Raw genomic sequence first — 21759 nt, 5'->3', positions numbered from 1 at the left:
GAAATAATTGAGGTTATAGTATATTTTACGGTTAGCAGCTTTGTTATGGAACACAAGTAAAACAAAAAATGAGCACAAAAAAAGACATGCTCTGCAAAAACAAACTGCACAAAAACTGTGGAAATGTTCTGATGTTAACACTGAAAGCCTATAAAGTTTGATAACCTGAAATTGGAAAGGGTAATACCAATAGATATAATGAAGGCCATGATATTGATTTGTAATGTGATGTGACCCACAAGGAAAACATAACAAATTTAGCACCTGCATTTCTAAAAAGCCGAATAAAAATATTTTATTCATAAAAGAGAGATTTTCCTCGAATAACACACATCATCACACACTTGACAATGAAATGAGTAAAAAGCTCTGCGCTGGATGATCAGTTAAAAAACTTATTAGTCTCAAAATGTAAAATAGTGTTTTGTGATGGGATTATCATTCACACAGTCTGAAGTGTGGCACAGAAAGGAGTGAGGTATCTAGGCACAAAAATCCTGAACCACTTACTCACTGTTGTAAATAATTTATGAGATAATATAATTAACTTTAAACACAAACTGAAATCACATCTGCTTGAAGCACTCCCACTCCACTAGAACATGTTTAAGAGGGACTGTAACTTAAGCTAATCATGTCAGTAGTCAGCTTGTTGCCATATTTTTTACTGATAATACATATCACGGTTGCAAAGTTGTCTTATTCTCTGTCATAGCAAGAAGTTACAATAATTATGAACTACAGAACACAGAAATAACTAAATTAAGATACTCCCAATGTAATAAATGTTTCTGAGGCTTTCAGCTGTGTTGGGAGTATGGTGTTATTGACTTTGCAGCATTTTATTCACCCAACTGCTAGTTGTCTCCTAGTGATAATGTCACTTGTTGATGGAAAACCTCAGCATGGTGTATCAGTAGTTGCGGCAAGACAGAAATACACAAAGTGATGATTTTGATTTCAATCTCACTGATGATAATGCAGTCTCCATCATGTTACTACAATAAATGTGTAATAATACAGCTGAGGTGGTTTTCATCAAAACTGATATTAGTAGCAGTTGTGGTGCTCAACATGTGGAAAATTATTTGCAGTCTCTATCAGCAGTACGTATCTGTATCAGAACGTGAAAATTAAACCATGTCATGTTGCTTAGCAAATTTTACTGACAGTTGACACTTTGCTGCAGTCCTCCATCAACATTCAACATTATAAGCATTTCATTTGTTAGAATATTGTGTAGTTTTAGTGATACCAAGTAATGCAGCTCCTGAGAGTGTCAACATCACTTTCTTTCTTGTTTATGCTTCCTGTACATCCTCAACTCTCAACTTGACAGGCACAAATGTTTTTGGAGAATTCAACCAGCACACCTCTTATGTCCTGCAACCACCACAGGTCAGCTGTTCATGGCTTCTGGCCCAGAAGTTTTTTCTTTGTCATATTTTGTAAGTAAATTTCACAATAGTTTATTTTTATCTGCTGATTGCTCATTTCATCAGTCAGGCTTGTATTAGACATATGTTTCTTTAATTTACAAGATTGTATGTGAAAGGAGGCGACAAATATTATAACCTATTTTAGTATGTAATTTATGAAACATGTTGAGAAATTATGTCAGCACTCATGTGGTAGTCGAAAAGTTAAAGAATGAATGGCAGGTAACACAGCAATTATTAATCTAACCATTGGAAGCTCCTGTGGATCTTACTTGCAGAGTGCCACAAAGAAGAAAAATAGCACAGTCAGAACCATGTGTACCAGTGGTAGACTAGTGACTCTTAGATGCAACCAGGCAGCATGTCATATAATTAGCTAGAACTAAAGTAAAACCAATCAATATAGTGAAATAAACCAGCCTTAAAGTCAGCATAATGTACAGCTAAACAGTAAAATAAAAAAGAAGTCATAAAGAAGCAACAGGAGTGGATTAGAAATATCTGGAATAAGTGAATACTATTTCATCTACTCTTGTTTTTCTTCCACATTTAGTCTAATTCAGTTTAATTTAACAACATAATAGAAAATTATGTTGAGAATCTTAGGCACTGCATAAGCTGGTGGCACTAAAATTACTCAATGTTCTAACAAATTAAATGCTTATTGCCTTCGCAAGATAATGATAACTGTTGGAGGAGGATCCCTGTCCAGAGTTAATTATCAGTAAAATTTGACATCCTGATAAAAGTACACACCGCTTAAAGAGACTGCAGGAGCCAGATATCAAGATCACCATTTTGTGTTCACACATTCCTGTCTTGGCACAGCAATAAAACATCTTGCTAAGGTGATCCACCAACAGGCAACATTATAACTAGAGGATGACTAGCATATGGTTAAAAAAAGTAGTGGGGACAGACCAGCTTGAGGCACAGAGCACAGTCCATCAATTGCACAATACCTATAGCCACAGCAAGCATTCAAAGTTGCCAATCCTTCTCTCCACCACTGCAACACTTTCTGCTAGCTCTGTGTTTGAGTTCCAGACAGCTTGTTGTTCTGTACGTTCACTGCACCCTGTGTTTTCGTTAGTTTTCATTTTTACTGTGGCAGATTTGTTGTTACTGTTTTTGTTGTGTGACATGGAACAATATCAGAAATAGTTTACTGAAAGCTATGAATGGAAAAGTTCGACATCATTCTCTCGGCTAGGGGATTGCCATATGAGATCGGTCGTGATGAATGGTTTGCACATTACATGTGTACTTTTAGACTGAAAAACTTAAAAGCGACCTGCTCCTCCCCATTAAAAATGTAATCAGAAGAACTCCTGCACTCTGAACATAAACAAAGACGCAACTACGAATAATGGTAAGGAAATGTTTGAGAAATAAAATGAAGCTGGAATGACATTGAAGTCTGAAACTATTGGGGAAAAAGTGTTGTATGGATAAAAGAATTACCAATACAATTCCATTTCCTGAGGATACGATTTGTTATCATGTTTATGATTATTATTGCAGAACGCTGCATATTATTGGTCACTGTTACGAATCGTCTTATTAAAGTTAGCCACACACAGTTTTTTCATTTCATTAAACGACGACATGTGAAGCATCTGTCAAAGCAACAAGAGGGATGTTAGTGGACATCATCAGAGAAATGAAGTTGGGGTTCAGTTGCATGTTTGAAGTGTGCAAACAACAATGGTAAATAGCTACATAAAAGAATTATATTTTCATAAATTTTGATGTTTTAATAAGAAGGCCTTGAAAGGTTAATTATATGCCTAGTGATCCATTTCGAAACCATATGGATGACCACTTAGTACTTGCTGCAGGAGTGGACCCTTGTGCATCATATTTAACTGAAATTATTTCATGTTAGAACGCTCTGGTTTGAAGTAGATTACTATTTGATGCATTCTTAAAATTTAATTCACTCAATACGTTCACCTATCTTCAATAACAAGACAGTTTCCCACAGGTCAAAAACTCTGTAACACTGTCAGAAGATAATTCATAAAGTGTTCTGGTCATTATGCTGTGGTTGAATGGATTTCACCTTAAAACACAATGTTTTGTACCCATCTACAGAGGGCATTTTCAAGGGGGATCGTAGCTTCTTTGAATGTCTGATTCACACCCTGGCTCACTGCTGAGTTCAGGAAGATTCCACTTTGGTGTGCTTCCATGCAGTGGCAAGACATCACAAGTTTTGAATACATGAACACAATTGGCTGTTATCGATGGTCATTGTCTGCCGTTGCTGTCACCCCATGGTGGAATACTAGTACACATCATCTTCTGAACTGGTATCCGGATGTTATTCAATTTCATGCCCTCCTTCTTCCTACTGAAATTCCTTTGGCCTCTCTGAATAACTATTTATGGTATCCGCTTGTGGCTGCCAGTACTTGAGCCCTATCAAAATGAATGTGGTGGTCCTGGCTGCAAAGCACGTTCTGCAACAGCTGATCTGTCAGTCTCCCATCTTTTGCAATTGCCCTTGTGCTCTTCTAGTCATTTTCTGACCACTCTTTTTGGAGTACCCAAGTATACCTCCCCAAACTACACAGAATCCTATACACTCCTGCTTTTTCCAGCGGTTGGCAAGCATCCTTGGCGAATTTTCAAATGTTTTAATTCTGCATCAAGCAGCTCTGGAGCTCTGGTTTGCAGTTTTTCCTTGCTCTATCTGCCAAAGTTTTTATGACGACTTGCTATTGCCGTGTGTGGTGGTTTGAATCCTGGTGTACGTAACGCTCTGTCTGCATGGGTTTCTGGTAAACGGTGTGGCCCAAACTATCATCTTCTTTCTTGGAAACTAGCACATCAAGAAAGTTTTATCTTTCTTCTAAATCCACCTCCTTCTCCTCCATAGTAAATTGAATATTCAGATTGATCCCGTTGAGATGCTTGTGAAAATGAGACAGTTCCTCCCTGCCATGCTGCCACAAAACAAACATATCATCCATGTATTGGAACCAAATACAGTGAAACCCCTATTTTACATTTTTGTGCCGTCCAGACTTAAAACAATGCAAAACTGAGGAAAGTGCAGAACTGAGGAAAATGTTACAACCTGCTAAAGTATGAGAAAAAACACATGTAATTGGTACACAAAATTAAAAATCATAATTTTCTCCAATACCTTATATACAATCTGTCTAAGTGACGCAAATTAAGTGTACAATACAATGTTTACCCAATAATTTGAGGTAATGATTTTCATCAGTTCTTAAAAAGACACATGTGTAATCAGCAAGTAAAAACTCATCAAAACATTGAACTTGGTATCTATTTGTTACAAGGTAAATGAGCTGTTTTCCATCATGCTAAGACTACACATTATACATTCAAAAACACATGTTTTTGAGAGATTGTAGTGCTTTCATAATGGAACCACTTGACCTACTGCCGCCTCGAACATGTGATCTTTTAAAGATGAGTATGAGAGAGAGAGAGAGAGAGAGAGAGAGAGAGAGAGAGAGAGAGAGAGAGAGAGCCTATTTACTTCACAACACATGTCTGTGTGTGCAAAATTGATTTTTATCATGGGAAGACAAGAGCTGCATCAGTCGAGTGGCACCGACAAGTGTTTGCCGCCAGCGCCACAGAAGCTGTGATGAAAAGCACAAAGAATAATTAATTAGTATTCTTTAATATGTTAGTGAATGTGATTGTTGTAAAAAAAAGCTATACACTTAGCTCTGAACAAAGCAAGATGCAGGGGACATCTATAAATTTTGTGGTTGTTATTTAATTGAATCAAATGCGTTAAAAGCTTGAAATATGAGTGAAATACAAGAAGACGGAAATATTTACAAGTGAAATGCGAGAACGTTATTCTGCATAATCCAAGACGTTGTTAATTGGTGAAAACATAAAGTTTACTTCACACGTTCTATCATCAGAAACTGTTAGAACGTGGCAACCAATGTGATCAGGACTCAAAGAAAGAGGAATTTTGAAAAGAAATCAAGACAAAAGGATATTGTGAGTTACCATAGCAACCATTAGTAACAAGACAGGGAAACGGTGCACAGAGTTGGATTCTCATAAACGGCAAAAAGGAGTGAAAATTAATAAATAGCATACAAGAAAAGACGCAAGGAAAATTTCAACAGTTTAGACTAAGAAGAGTTACAACGAGGACTATTCGACAACGAAGATCCAGTGGGGGAGTAAGCAGCCCTACACACATCGCAGGGGCATGGACCCCATAACCAGCAACCGACGCCAATGACGCCAGCTGCTGCTCATCGGTGCTGACTACAAATCTGTTCACCGACACTGACACTGAAACCAACCTTTGACACTGCCAGTACCCATGCTGTTCACTGGCGGTGATTTCACACCTGCTCACCGACGCAGCCTAATACTCTATGCCGGGTGAGCAAAAGACAATTAACAGAGTGTGAAGTTAAGGACACTGTTCAATAATAGACCGTTAGTATAGCTATTATACTCAGAGGTGAATTTTTTAATGATAACTCGATCTAAAAGTAGAAAAAATATGGTTCAAGAACAGCACTAGCAGAACCAGCCACTTCTATTAGAGTGGTTAGGGAAATGCCAGACTGGTCTGAAGTAGTGAATTTAATCAATGATCAAAATGCCTAAATAACTACTTTACGTAAAAATCTAGAAGCTCAGAGTTTACAATTAAATTCTAGATTAGATGTACAGAGTGCAGATTCAGCTACTTTAAGACAAGAACTAAGTCTTAATTTAGATTCAGTAAACACTCAGTTAAATGATAGATTAGATGAACAGAAGGCGGATTCAGCTGCTGTAAGAAAGGAAATAAGTGCTACTTTAAGTGAAAAACTAGAAGCACAGGGTAAGGTTTTCAATGCTAAGTTCAATGCCTTAAATGATAAAGTCGAGAGTTTGCAATTGATTTAAAGAATGGATTAAGTAGTTCCCTGACTATCCATGTAAACCAACTGTTCACTGACTTTAGTCAGACACAGAATAACCAATTTCAGGAATTTTAGCTAAAAAACTAGAATTTGATATTGAAGAAATATGTAAAGTTAGTATCATTTCAAAGCGTATGTAGTGTTACATTTGATGCCGTAAAGCATAGGTTGCACACCTTAAAAGAGAGTTTGGACAAACAGAATAAATTAATACCTAAGGTCCAATTGCAAACTGCAGGCATGAGCATTCGAGTGGATGATGTGGAACGAAATGTTAAATAGAAACTAGCCATTCCAGACATAGTAAATATAAGTAATCTGTATGTTGCAATAACTTTCATCACTCTAAAATCATTTCTAATTTCATGAGTAAGTCCAGTCATGAAGCACAACTCAGGTATGAGACATATAAGCTGTTCAGTTTTCTCTTGGTTCTGCGTTCTTTTCTTTACATGGCTGACAAGCAATGGCTGCTGCAAGTCATTGATATCAAGGCCATATTGCTTCTTGTAGTTATAGCAATAAGTGATCGTATAACCACTGGTTGTCTCAAATGTGTCATGTAGGCTTCTGTTCCATGCTATGTCAACAACTCGATAAATTTTGTTGTTATATTGAGTCAGAACTGAAGCACCTATTACTGGTTTCATAATATGCTCATTAAAGCGGTTGGAATCCGATTTGACATATCTGCAATTACGTCCAGAACAGTCTGTGTTCTCAGTACTCGGTTGTTAGAGGATTGTGCCTGATAAGTCGCCTTCACGCTCCGCTCTAGTCAGCGGTGGTCTCGGTTGTAATGCCTAGCCAGCCAATCTTTCCCACCATCCACGTATAGTTAGGTCTTATTTTTGCCTAGCCAGCCAGTCTCTCCCACCATCAGCATATAGTTAGGTCTTATTTTTGACTAAGCTATTCTTTGAAAGTAATCTCTTATCCAGTTAGTCTATGCAAACCCAGGTGCAGATTAATAAACTGCAAAGAATATTAGATCAATAGAAAATGGAATTTTGTTTGAATCATTACACAATTGTGATAACATGATACATAATTTTACCTTTATGATATGTGATGTGTATGGGAGGGTTTATATTAATTTTTGGAAGGAGTGGGTAGTGTAAGTACAAACATGGCTATCACAGAACACACACCACACCTTCCAAACGACCTTCGCAAACAAGTGTGACTGATTCTTCACCACTTGCCATTCCATAGGGTTTGCTAAGATTTTTTTTTTTTTTTTCCTGGGGGGGGGGGGGGGGGGCTTCAAATGTGAAGGTGAGAATGTCTGTTGTGTAGGAGACATTCAACACCATACCTCCTCCAGCTTCTCACTCAAGTACCGGTGAAGTAGGGATCCTGGGGAAGGGGGGTGAGAAGGGTTTCCTGTCTTCGGGGCTATCTTCTTTCTCTTCTTTGACCTTAGCAACCATTTCTACTTTTTACTTTCTTACTTCTCATTTGAGTACCTATTTATCTTTCCCTCTTTCCATATTGAACTACTTCTATCACAGAAGTCCTCATTTTCTGTGGTTCCCAATAACCTACAACTTATTTTATATAAGTAGGCCGAAGAATCAGGCTACACAAACACACTTATGCATACACACAAAAAATACGATTACACAATGATCTTACACATCAAAATGGGAGAACCACCAAGCTTTTAGGGGGAAAGGAATGTGTACACCAGGAAAGGATGCACACATTGTTGTTTATTGTGACGGTTCTGCACTGCACGTACACACATTGTTGTTTATTGTGAAGGTTCTGCATTGCAATTATATAGGGGAAAATATATATGTTGTAGGGCAGATTGTACTGAGACATTAATGTTAAAAAAAAAAAAAAAAAAAATGTGATACATTGCGCCGTTTCCGAGTTATTTAGCATTGACATTAGCCAATTGTGGTGCCACTGCCAGACACCACACTTGCTAGGTGGTATCCTTTAAGTCGGCTGCGGTTCGTTAGAATACGTCGTACCCGCGTCTCACCGCTATCAGTGATTGCAGACCGAGCGCCGCCACATGGCAGGTCTAGTCTAGAGAGACTCCCAAGCACTCGCCCCAGTTGTACAGCCGACTTTGCTAGCGATGGTTCACTGCCTACATAAGGTCTCATTTGCAGAGACGACAGTTTAGCATAGCCTTCAGCTATGTCATTTGCTACGACCTAGCAGGGCGCCATATTCAGTTACTATGTCTTCTGAACAGATAATATTGTGAAACATGTACCGTCAAGAGCGACGTTCATCATTAATGGATTAAAGTTAAGTATAAAACTAATTATGTCCGCTTTCTGAATTCTAATTCCTTGTCATGTTTCAGACCTCACGTCAGTATGGTTCTTCCCTCCTCACGCCAGCCTGCGTGAGCTAAAACGCGTGCATTTCGGCCTCCTCTAGTAACACGGTGTTGACACGTCTGCCAACACAACACCAATAAGGTCGTCGCGTGCGTGAATTCGAGTTTCTGCTAGCCAAACAAAGCACTCGTTAGGTAACACCGCCTCTGGCAGGCCGCTTGAATGTGAGCGCGCTATGCCCCGACTGGCTACATTCAGTGCTTAATAACTCGGAAACGGTGCAACGTATTGCATTTTTTCTTAACATTTATGCCACGGTGCAACCTGCCCTGCAACAGCCCTACGAGCGTTTCAGACCACCCTGTACATATAAGAACTGTAACGATTTCAGAGTATACAAAAGAAGGAGACATAATTAAGAAAAAAGAACATAAGCCAGAGAGAAATCAATTGGGGGTAATTATTAAGGAATGCCGTTTAACAAATATTCTGATGATTTGTAGGATAGTGGGACTCTTATAACCTAAGTAAACATATTATATTTTGAATGGTGTACAGAAACATAGTACATACCAAGTATGTATAAGTTGAATAGTAGGGGAGGACTCTGGGGACTAAATGAAGTATCAAGAAGTGGAGCTGAGATGTAAAATAGATTTGTAACTTTACCAGAAAACATTTCATTATAGTGTACATAAAGATGTATATTAGGGAAATGAACAACGAGGCCCACTCGTAAAAGATAAGGAGGGTGCACCCAGAATTTACTGAATATAAAAGGCAGGTAGTAGATCTAAGAAAGGCTGACCTGTACTGTGAGGACAGGGGCACCAAGAAGGGGATTGACCTGTACCATAGGAAAATAGGAATCAAGAGGGGCGTACCTAACGAAACGGAAGGAGGGAGTGCACTCATTAGGGTCAACCTTGATGTAAAGGTATAGGTACTGTTCCAAAAGGGGAAATGGACAGTATCCTAAGACTACACATGGTATGTTCAAAACATGTGTTTTTGAGAGATCATCCTTTATACTCACCCACAAAAAAGTAAAATTTGCTGAACATGTTGAATTAAACCAAAAACATCACAGTGGCTAGTGGTTAAACCATAAGCATACATGCAGATGTCTGCTTAATGACATACTTTGTCACCACTGCTGTTATCATTTAATGCTTTTCTTATGGGCTGCACTTCATATGCTCATCTCTGTTATTTTAGGCTTGATGAGAGAAACAGAGATGTGAAAAAATGAGTTTACTTCCCCAACAGACATTACAAGCTGGCTCAGTGAATTTCTATACACTGTGTAAAATGTAAATTTGAAAGAAAGCTAGATGCTACAGTTTTGCTTCTTGCATCTATCACTGCTGCCGATCTTTATGATCTACAGTGTGTGATGTGTGTGGTGCAAAGTATTTAAATGAGTAGTGTATGTAGTAGTTTTACTGCAAATTGTCAAATTTGAATGCGAAAATCTTTAAAATGTGCTGTCACGAAACCCTTGTCCTATTTTCATGTGACATCATCTGCACCAAAAGTATATTTGCAGCACTTCACAAATTCTTTTACACTACCTGCACTCCCATCACTGAAGGGCCAGTCCCCCTTCCCACACATCTAGTAGGTGAGCTCATTTTACACGTGTTAGTGTGGTGTGATGGATGCTCTGGCCATTGGGTGCCTTAACAAGTCGTTAGTCAATAGGAGTTCACTAGCCCACAATGGACAATGTTTCCTCGATTATGACAGAGCATATTCTTCCTGACTCAGTGTTTGAATTTACAAGATTGACAATCGATATTGTTGCTGAATACAGTACATTGGAAATATACACAAAAAGATGAGACCGAGTAGTAAGCTGCAGAAGAAAATCTGGAGGCTGGGCCCCGTTCACCATGTACTGGCACAATCTGGAACACTTTGCGCCGTCTGTCTTCTTTTTTCATTACCGCTGGAACCTAGCAGTACTTGTATCATAACTGTGCAGTGAAGCTAAATATTGCAAGTGGTGTTGGTAGCACCGACTGTGGATCTGTCAGCATTTTCTCTCTCACATCTCCCCTCTCCACAATGACCTAAAATATTCCCTTAATTCCCCTACCACCCATGGTGCGAACCATCTATCTTTTGTGCCAATTAAAACTTGTACAGTCACATCAGATGTCAATAAGAAGAAAATGGAATGAAGTCAAGAGAGATGTTGAGTAAGAACTTAGAATTGAGGTAAACCTTACTATGAAGAAATGTAAAACTGGGGAGTTTTTAGCATTGACCTTATGGGTTTTTCGTGGGGGTTACAAATTTATGGTGTAGAATCGCAAAAAACCTAAAATCTGAGAATCTCAAATCAAAGTTCCACTGTATTTGGTTTCTTGTTCATAGTTTCCAGTACCAGCTCCTCGAATTTTTCCTTAAAGAAGTTTGATATGATTGGGCTTAAGGGGTTCCCCCTGGTGACACCATTTGTTTGTTCATAGAACATATCATTCCATTTGAAATATGTGGTTGTGAGGGAATATTTAAACAGCTCTGCAACATCAGGAGCAAAACTCAGATTGAGTAGTTGCAGCATTTCTCTTAGCAGAACTGTAATGAATAGCAATACTACATCAAAACTAATGTCCTCTGGCTGTATCACTGTGCCATTTAATTTACTGGTAAAAGTGCTGAATTCTTGATACATGAATCTCGGCCCACGTTCAGTCATAATAATACTGTAAAGAACTTGGCAACCGAATAAATGGGTGAACCAATAGCACTAACTCACTATAGGCCTCAGAGGAACACGTTCTTTGTGCACCTTCGGCAACCCATAAAGTCTTGGTGACAGTGTAACTGAATTGAACAGGCTTTTCTGAACACACTGTTCAATAGAGGACTTCTTTATCAACCATGTAATAGTTCTGACAACTTTGTCAGTGGGATCTTCACTCAGTCTCCTATAGTCTGTGGACCTTATAAGTCATTAATCTTACTATCATAGTCAGTCACATTCAAAACAACTGTTGCATTTCACTTGGCAAAATCCATACAACCACGGCATAACAGTCTGGAACATTTTATAAATTGTCACGTTTCCGGGTGTGAAAGTTTACATTTTTCATTGTCAGAAGACACGTATTCATAAACAGTCTTAATAATTTGCTGCCACAAATAAAAGTAATTCTAACACACAGTGCAGCTCTTCCACATCACATTGATACAAGTCCCATATTTATAAAAGTAGGTCATTTGTGAGTTTGAAAAAGTAGAATAAAACATAAGATTACACATGTGCTCCATGCAGGATGTGGTAATTCCACTACACACCTACACGTCCTCCTGCCGAATTGTCAATCCTAAAGTAATTTTGAACAGACTACAGTAACATGTTGTTATGCATTTACCACAACTTTCAGGGTACAAAGGGATTGAAGTGTGAATGAACAATCCACTGACTGTACTACATATCTCCATTAAATAATTACTCTGATGTGAGGATGTGCTGAAGAGGTAGAGAATGAGTGTGGGGCAAGAGGGAGAGAGAGGGGGAGGGGGGAGAGAGGGGGAGGGGGGGAGAGAGGGGGAGGGAGAGGGGGAAGGGGAGAGAGGGGGGAGGGGGAGAGAGAGGAGGGGGGAGAGGGGGAGGGGGAGAGAGAGGAGGGAGGGAGGGAGGGAGGGAGGGAGTGGGAGAGGGTAGAGATGGGGAGGGGGAGGGAGGGAGAGGGAGGGGAAGGGAGAAAGAGGGAGGGGGAGGGAGGGGGAAAGAGGAAGGGGGAAAGAGAGAGAGGGGGAAATAGGGAGGGGAATATAGAGTGGGAGGGGGAGAGAGTGGGAGGGGGAGAGCAGGAGGGGGAGGGTAGAAGGGGGAGAGGGAGGGTAGGAGGGGGAGAGGGAGGGTAGGAGGGGGTTGGGAAGGGAGGGAGGGGGAAGGGAGGGAGGTGGGAAATGAGGGAGGTGGGAAATGAGGGACGGGGAAGGGAGGGGGAAGGGAGGGATGGGGAAGGGAGAGAGGGGGAAGGGAGGGAGGGGGAAGGGAGGGAGGGGGAAGGGAGGGAGGGGGAAGGGAGGGAGGGGGAAGGGAGGGAGGTGGGAAAGGAGGGAGGGGGAGAGGGGAGGGAGGGTGAAGGGAGGGAGGGGGAAGGGAGGGAGGTGGGAAAGGAGGGAGGGGGAGAGGGGAGGGGGAGAGGGGAGGGAGGGGGAAGGGAGGGAGGTGGAAGGTGGGAAAGGGGGGAGAGGGGAGGGAGGGGGAAGCGAGGGAGGTGGGAAAGGAGGGAAGGGGAGCGGGGAGGGAAGGGGGGAAGTGAGGGAGGGGGGAAGTGAGGGAGGGGGAATGGAGGGAGGTGGGAAAGGAGGGAAGGGGAGCGGGAAGGGAAGGGGAGAGGGGATGGAGGGGGAAGGGGAGAGGGGAGGGAAGGGGAGAGGGGAGGGAAGGGGAGAGGGGGGAAGTGAGGGAGGGGGGAAGTGAGGGAGGGGGGAAGTGAGGGAGGGGGGAAGTGAGGGAGGGGGGAAGTGAGGGAGGGGGGAAGTGAGGGAGGGGGAATGGAGGGAGGGGGAATGGAGGGAGGGGGAATGGAGGGAGGTGGGAAAGGAAGCAGGGGGAGAGGGGATGGAGGGGGAGGGGGAGAAGGGGAGGAGGAGGAGAAGGGAGGGAGGGGGAGAAGAGGGGGCGGGGGGATCAGCTGAAAAAGAATGATATGGTCCTGTTACTTTGTGCCTTTTCTGTAATATCTCATGTGGTAGATGCATTAACATTTTTCAATCCTATTACTAAGCACACAGAAATAGCAGGTATCTATTTGCTCATAATTACATATTGTGTGGTACTTTAGTACAATCAACAACTTACCTCTTCACTAGTTGACTTATCTTGCCTCTGGTTTGGTGTGCCAGGACTAGATGAAGTCTGAAAAAATTTGTATAACATTAGAAATACAACTACAAAAATGTTGTGATGCAATAAGAGAAAATGTGTTTCAATAAAAGGATAAGATGATACTTCTTACAATGCTGCAGCATATATACTTGTACACAAAGTATATTGCACTTTGGGGAGAGCGATGGTAGAGAGGATATTTACTACTGCTTTTTCACTATGGTAATCAGCTGACTAGAAAAAAGAAATTAAATTACAGATGAGCCTGCTTCGGCGTTGTACCTGCTTAAACAGCTTTACCAGCATGTTTTCCTTACACCAGGATAGAAATTGATGGACACCTGTTACAGATGACTCAGAATTCATTTATGTGAAGATTATAATGTGGAACTGATGTGGTTTAATTTTTATTTTAGAATTTTAGCTGTCAATATGATGGCTATCAAACAGTGCCTCTCTTTACAGTTACAGAAAAGGTACAACACATTTTAGGTGACATCTGGATGCACAAATGAATGACTTCTTGTTAAGCAGAAAAGATAGATTTAGTTCATTTTCTGAAAGATAGGATACTCTATTACTGGCCTTCAAAGTAGTTTTGATGGTTTCCTGGCACTCAATGGTGAGGAGATATGACAGGGACATCAAGGTGATACATTCAGAGAAAGTATTTTCAGGATATGGACATTGACTGCTGGATTATTCAAGAATACTTAATGATGATGCTAAACACACTGATACTGATTCCACAAAGTAAATATGTCAATTTCAGGGAACAGTGAATGTGTGTTTCTACCTAGTCTCAAAAACATTCCTCCATAGATCCTATTCTCTTATACAACTTTAGATTTCTATGGTAATTTAGTTAAACAATCCACTGACAAGTTTCTTTTCCCCAATTTCAGTCTTTCCTTCAGTAGCTGTAAATCTGAAGTTTGTATTTTTCCTCTTTAATGATAAGACATCAGTTTCTGATTGCAAACACTGTATGATATCACCATCACTCTAAAATATTAAACTATGGTATCTTCAGTTAAAAACCTGGCACCAATCACACTCTATCAACAACATATTCATAGCGCCACCTAACTGGACGATATGATTTAATAGACATACCTTGGCCTTTTTGTTTGTCTGACAACACCAATGTAACAACAAGTCCAGTATCCCAGGTACTTTGTAGTTCTTTGTCATATGATTTCCAGTGCTAATTGCACATGGCATACCTCACAAGCTCAATTACAGCTTCCATTTACTGTTTCAGACAGAAAACCACACACAAAAATAACTAACAATAAGAAGAATACCATCAGATGAGTGTATTAAAAGGTGACTGACAGGAAGAACTCTTGCTTTCACATTTTACAGTGTACAATTACTGCAATATTAAATGTGCAAATATTTTGAAGCAGAAACTAAGGAAATGATACTGAAACCAATTAGAGCAAATAAAATTTTCAGATAATCTCATTGCACAGAAAACTGATGTGCAAGATATACGAGATAGGCAAAATGCCCTCAGACTTCAAGAAAAAAAAAAAAAATAGAACTATTCCAATTCTACAGAAGGCAGATGTTGACAGGTGCGAATATTACCGAACCATCAGTGTACTAAGTAATGGTTGCAGATACTAAATTCTTTACAGAAGAATTAGAAAACTGGTTGAAGCCAACCTCGGGGAAGATTTGTTTGGATCCCAGAGAAATGTAGGAAAATACAACACAATATTGGCCTTACAACTTCTTTTAGGACTTAATTCAGAAGATAAATTAACAAAAGGCAAGCCAATAGTATTTGTAGACCTGGAGAAAACTTTTGACAATATTGACTGGAATACTTCTTCGAAATTCTGAAGGTAATAGGGGTAAAATATAGGGAGCAAAACGCTATTTACAAGTTGAACAGAAACTAGCTAGCAGTTATTAGAAGGGTATGAAAGGGAAACAATGGTTGAGAAGTAAGACAGGATTGTAGCCTATTCCTGATGTTATTCAATGTGTACAATGAGAAAGCAGTAAAGAAAACCAAAGACAAATTTGGAGCAGGAAATAAAACTTCAGGGAGAAGAAATGAAAACTTTTGAGGTTTGTCCACGACATTGTAATTCTGTCAACCAGAGTGGACAGTGTCTTGAAAGGAGGATATGGGATGAATGTCAACAAAAACAAAACAAGGATAATGGCTCAAATGGCTCTGAGCACTATGGGACTTAACTTCTGAGGTCATCAGTCCCCTAGAACTTAGAACTACTTAAACCTAACTAACATAAGGACATCACACACATCCATGCCCGAGGCAGGATTCGAACCTGCGACCGTAGCGGTCGCGTGGTTCTAGACTGTCGCGCTTAGAAACGCTCGGCCACCCTGGCCGGCAAAACTAGGATAATGGAATTAGTTGAATTACATTAGGTGGTGCTGAGGGAATGATATTGGGAGCGACACTCCAAAAGTAGATGAGTTTTGTTATTTGGGCAGAAAAATAACTGGTGAGGGCCAAAGTAAAGAGGATATAAAATTTAGACTGGCAGTGGCATGATAAGCATTTCTGAAGAAGAGAGATTCGTTAAAATCAAGTATACAGGGTGTTACAAAAAAGGTATGGCCAAACTTTCAGGAAACATTCCTCACACACAAATAAAGAAAAGATGTTATGTGGACATGTGTCCGGAAACGCTTAATTTCCATCTTAGAGCTCACTTTAGTTTCGTCAGTATGTACTGTACTTCCTCGATTCACCGCCAGTTGGCCCAATTGAAGGGAGGTAATGTTGACTTCGGTGCTTGTGTTGACATGCGATTCATTGCTCTACAGTACTAGCATCAAGCACATCAGTACGTAGCATCAACAGGTTAGTGTTCATCACGAACGTGGTTTTGCAGTCAGTGCAATGTTTCCAAATGCGGAGTTGGCAGATGACCATTAGATGTATGGATTAGCACAGGGCAATAGCCGTGGTGCGGTACGTTTGTATCAACACAGATTTCCAGAACGAAGTGTCCCGACAGGAAGATGTTCGAAGTAATTGATCGGTGTCTTAGGGAGCACGGAACATTCCAGCCTATGACTCGCGACTGGGGAAGACTTAGAACGACGAGAACACCTGAAATGGACGAGGCAATTCTTCGTGCAGTTGACGATAACCCTAATGTCAGTGTCAGAGAAGTTGCTGCTGTACAAGGTAACGTTGACCACATATGGATAGTGCTACAGGAGAACCAGTTGTTTCCGTACCATGTACAGCGTGTGCAGGCACTATCAGCAGCTGATTGGCCTCCACGGGTACACTTCTGCGAATGGTTCATCCAACAATGTGTCAATCCTCATTTCAGTGCAAATGTTCTCTTTACGGATGAGGCTTCATTCCAACGTGATCAAATTGTAAATTTTCACAATCAACATGTGTGGGCTGACGACAATCCGCAGGCAATTGTGCAATCACGTCATCAACACAGATTTTCTGTGAAAGTTGGGGCAGGCATTGTTGGTGATGTCTTGATTGGGTCCCATGTTCTTCCACCTACACTCAATGGAGCACATTATCATGATTTCATATGGGATACTCTACCTGTGCTGCTAGAACATGTGCCTTTACAAGTACGACACAACATGTGGTTCATGCACGATGGAGCTCCTGCACATTTCATTCGAAGTGTTCATACGCTTCTCAACAACAGATTCGGTGACCGATGGATTGGTAGAGGCGGACCAATTCCATGGCCTCCACGCTCTCCTGACCACAACCCTCTTGACTTTCATTTATGGGGGCATTTGAAAGCTCTTGTCTACGCAATCCCGGTACCAAATGTAGAGACTCTTCATGCTCGTATTGTGGATGGCTGTGATACAATACGCCATTCTCCAGGGCTGCATCAGCGCATCAGGGATTCCATGCGACGGAGGGTGGATGCATGTATCCTCGTTAACGGAGGACATTCTGAACATTTCCTGTAACAAAGTGTTTGAAGTCACGCTGGTAGATTCTGTTGCTGTGTGTTTCCATTCCATGATTAATGTGATTTGATGAGAAGTAATAAAATGAGTTCTAACATGGAAAGTAAGCGTTTCCGGACACATGTCCACATAACATATTTTCTTTCTTTGTGTGTGAGGAATGTTTCCTGAAAGTTTGGCCGTACCTTTTTGTAACACCCTGTAGATCTGTGTTAGGAAATCTTTTCTGAAGGTGTCTGTCTGGAGTGCAGCCATGTATGGACATGAAACACGGGCAATAAACATTTTAGACAAGAAGAGAATAGAAGCTTTCGAAATGTGGTGTAACAGAAGAATGCTTAAGATTAGATGGGTAGATAGTGCAATTAATGAAGTGATATGAATAGTATAGGGAAGACAAGAAATCTGTGACACAACTAGACTAAAAGAAGGGACTGGTTGATAGACATCACGGTATTACCAATTTAGTACTGGATGGAGTGTATGTGGTTCAAATTATAGAGGGAGAGAATGAGATGAATATAGTAAGCAGATTCAAAAGGACATAGGTTGAAGTGGTTATTTGGAGACAATGAGACTTGCACAGGATAGAGTAGCATGGAGAGCTGCATCAAACCAGTCTTTGGACTGAAGATCATAACAACAACAATATGAACCCCATAATTCAGATGGTTCACTGTCCAGTCACATTTATGTGACCACCGGTCAAAAGCCAGAATAATAACCTTTGCAGCATTTGAGAGTTAATGAGGTTCTGGGTGGTACTGACAGAGCCATGCTGACTTCAGTGCCTTGGCTAGCTTTCTCAGCTGAGGACCTCTGGCAAGAACAGTTAGGTGGGGCTATGAATATGTTGTTGATAGAGTGTGATTGGTGGCCAGGGAGTACAGTAAACTCATCACAGTGCTCTTTGAACCACACACGTATGCTGCAAGCTGTGCAACATATTGCGTTGTCTGACTGGTATATGCCATTGTGCCAAGGAAAAACAAACTGCATGTTGGGATGGATATGGTTCCCCCAGGATATATGCGTACTTGTGTTGAACCACTGTCTTCCAGAACAATGAGATTCCCCAGAGAATGCCACAAAAACATTTATCAGGCCATTAGGCTTCCTTCTCTGACCAGGACCATTCCAATGATTGTTGCAGGGTGTTTGGTTTCAGACGTTTCGTGCTGTACTTGCCAACGGCCATTTGTCTGATGGAGTATGAAACTTGATTCAGCTGCAAAGGCCCTCCCTCATCACTCAAAGGTCACCATCAGCACTCAGTGCATGTCTGGTTGTGGTAGTGGTAGTGGTGACAAGTTCTTCATGAACAGCAGTGAGCATGGATGCATGAACCAAGCACCTGCTGTGGAGGCCTGTATGCAACAAAACTGACTGAATGGTTGTTGGGGAGACACTGTTGGTAGTGTCTTGGTTCATCTGGTAAGTCAGTTGCTCAACAGTTGCACTTCTATTCACCTGTACACATCTCTGAAGCCATCTTTCACCCCTGTTGTCTATTTATCAAGGAAGATCGCCTAACAGCAATGTCTGTTTGAGAAGTTATTATATTTAACTTTGACTACTGATTTCAGCATTTCAATGTGGCATCTTCAGGCCCCATATGAACTTCATGTATACATTAAGATGTAAAGATATTGGCATACTGCAGCTATCAAGAGTGTGGATATCATGAATTCATTATTCGAGTGCTTCCTTTGAAGACTTGACAGTTGCCTCCCATTTTGCCATGTACAGTATAGCTTAACCCTGGCGACAAGGGAACAGCTTACAAACTTAAGCTGTTTCAGAAATGCTTCCACCTTTGGCCTAAAAGCCAATGATCATGCCGTTTTGAGCATCAGATAAACCACTCCATTTCTGTATAACAACAATGATGCTCTGTTTTCCACATCCCCTCAGCATGCTTTATATACCAACAGCTGCTAGTGCTGTATCCAGCCATCTGTGAGTGGTTATTTCATGTTGATGTCGAACATAAGAGGTGATCACATTAATGTGATTCGAGGGTGTAGCTTCTTTAGTTCTGTAATTTGGATTTTCTTGCACTATAAGTTACATTAAACTACAGTAACTTGATGAGTTTCAGTCTATAACTGCCCAGTATCTACATAAAGATTTCTTTTCACTTTCCTGAGTTGTAAACTGTTCATTGATAGCCAGGTATTCTATAGACAAAGTCTTGTAAGGATAAGGGGAGTAAAAAAAGAAACAAACTGGAGGCATAATTACAGAAACCAGTACCTGTATGTTAGAAGTTTTGATCCTGGCTGTTGAGACACTTGTCCCACTGTGACACAAGGTGATGAATGGCAGTCTCATAAAATTCCCGTGGCTGCGATGTTAACCTTTGTTTGGTAGAACAATTTTATTTATCAATGGAAAAACAAACTAATCCGACCCATCCCATGTAAATCCCCCTTTTCCTTTTTTACTCTAGTTTCATTTACATAAATTTGTTCTTAGTTTTTTTGGGGGTTTTCTGCTATAATGCAATTTCAAAGTCAAAGATGACTTCTTCTCTGTATGCTTCTCATCACACCTTTCATACTCAAATTTGTTCACCACCACGTTATTCCATTTTTCAATAACAGTTACTGCCTGACAATGTATTGCCTGTGGAACAAAAACTCTTTCAATTTGTCCTTAGAACACTTTCACAGATATTTTATTTACCAGTTACTAAAGATTTTATAATCATTCCTCTGGGTGATGATCCATTTTTAACTCATTCTTATTCTCCTCCTCCTCCTGCTTCCCATGTGCCATCACTGCGTGTGTTCTTTATAGCCTTTCCAGCAGGTAGCTTCACCACCCCCATTGGAACCCCACTCCTGTCCACTTAGTAACAACAATTACACACATAGAAGCCCCTCACCCAGCTCCATTCTTAATTTTTACACTTTTCATTGTAGTCACAAAACAATGGGTTGGTCTCTACATGGCATGGTAATCTGTATTGCAAAATCTATGAAAACTGTATAGAATGTAGAGGTTGAAAATACCGCTTCAGTTGTAAATTACTTTATTTTCACATGACCAGTTTCTGACCGTTATAAGCCCATCCTCAGGTGTCGTACTGGAAATAGCAAAAGACGGGAGATAATTTTCAGATGCCGCAATAGATGGCAACACTTTTGTCATTCTGGTTTACCAATTTGCCTCCTTGTTCACATCCGCTACTTCCTGTTCTGTGCTCATAGCCAGCACACTGCACCTGGTACACACAGCGCACGGGGATCACAGCACAGCGAAAGTTTCGTGATATCATTTGTATATATTCCCTATCCAGGCAGTCATCCATAGTATTGTCTGGTGCCACTTGTGCACTGACACAACTTTCAGAGCACCTAGCTTGACAGTCCAAAACCGGCCGTGTGAAAATAAAGTAATTTACAACTGAAGTAGTATTTTCAACCTGTGCTATAATGCTCGGTTGTGGAGGTTCTTCCAACAGGATTGTTTGTATAGAATGTGATCTGAAAATACTGTGAAAGCATTTCAATAGCACAATAAATTATTCGGTAACAAAGGTTTTGAGCATGGGACACAGACCTTCGCCATCCCAATAAGCAATCGTACAATGAAGGAGCCACAGGGTCACTAGAGAGTCAACCAAAGCAGTAGGATGAAACAAATTTCTTAAGAACCATTACTTTCTTTGGTGCATATTCAATCAACTTGCTTTTCTTTTGCTCTGAGTGTAGCAGTTTCTAAAAGTTTTGAAGATGAGTATCTCAATATATCATATCAGTATCTCAATATATCATGTCAGCAAATATTATTACTGTCACAAAAAAGTATCATGAACATAGGAAACACAAGTTCAAAAATTTCAGGAATAGTATTTTCATTTATATATTTTAACAATCACTTTCTCTGTTGAATATACATAGAAGGGGTGATTACTTTCAGTAATTTTACTGGCAAGGGTATTAAATCTACACTAAATTGTAAGATCAACCCAACAGCTGAAAAAGGAACTGTGTCCTGTACACAGACCTGAAACAGCACGCATATCTGACACCATACAATTCAATGAACCAAGAAACATTTCTATATCACTTTAGTTACAGCTGAATAGTATTTATTACGTTAATGTTTCGACATGTTTTATCAGAAATGTTTGCCAAGCCAGTAAATTCAAAGCCACTTTTCATCATAATTAAAAACAAATTGTTGATTCTTCAGTAGTGGTGGATTTCATTTAAATTGCCATCAATTACTATGAAATAGTCTCATACATAAAGCTAAAGACACAAAGA

The 21759-nt window shown here is 40.4% G+C and overlaps 1 protein-coding gene across 3 annotated transcripts in view; it reads right to left on the bottom strand.

Moving 5' to 3' along the window:
* LOC126161451 (serine/threonine-protein kinase mig-15) overlaps window positions 1–21759 on the bottom strand; it is a 327531-nt gene that overhangs the window by 87873 nt on the left and 217899 nt on the right. For all 3 annotated transcript variants that reach the window (XM_049917269.1, XM_049917270.1, XM_049917271.1), the window contains one exon: window positions 13502–13558. In XM_049917269.1, the coding sequence (XP_049773226.1) occupies window positions 13502–13558 (57 nt within the window). The remainder of the gene's footprint in view (window positions 1–13501; window positions 13559–21759) is intronic.

This window comes from Schistocerca cancellata, chromosome 2, assembly GCF_023864275.1.
Source record: "Schistocerca cancellata isolate TAMUIC-IGC-003103 chromosome 2, iqSchCanc2.1, whole genome shotgun sequence".
Classification (NCBI taxonomy): domain Eukaryota; kingdom Metazoa; phylum Arthropoda; class Insecta; order Orthoptera; family Acrididae; genus Schistocerca; species Schistocerca cancellata.
This window is presented reverse-complemented; position numbering and strand designations above follow the sequence as displayed.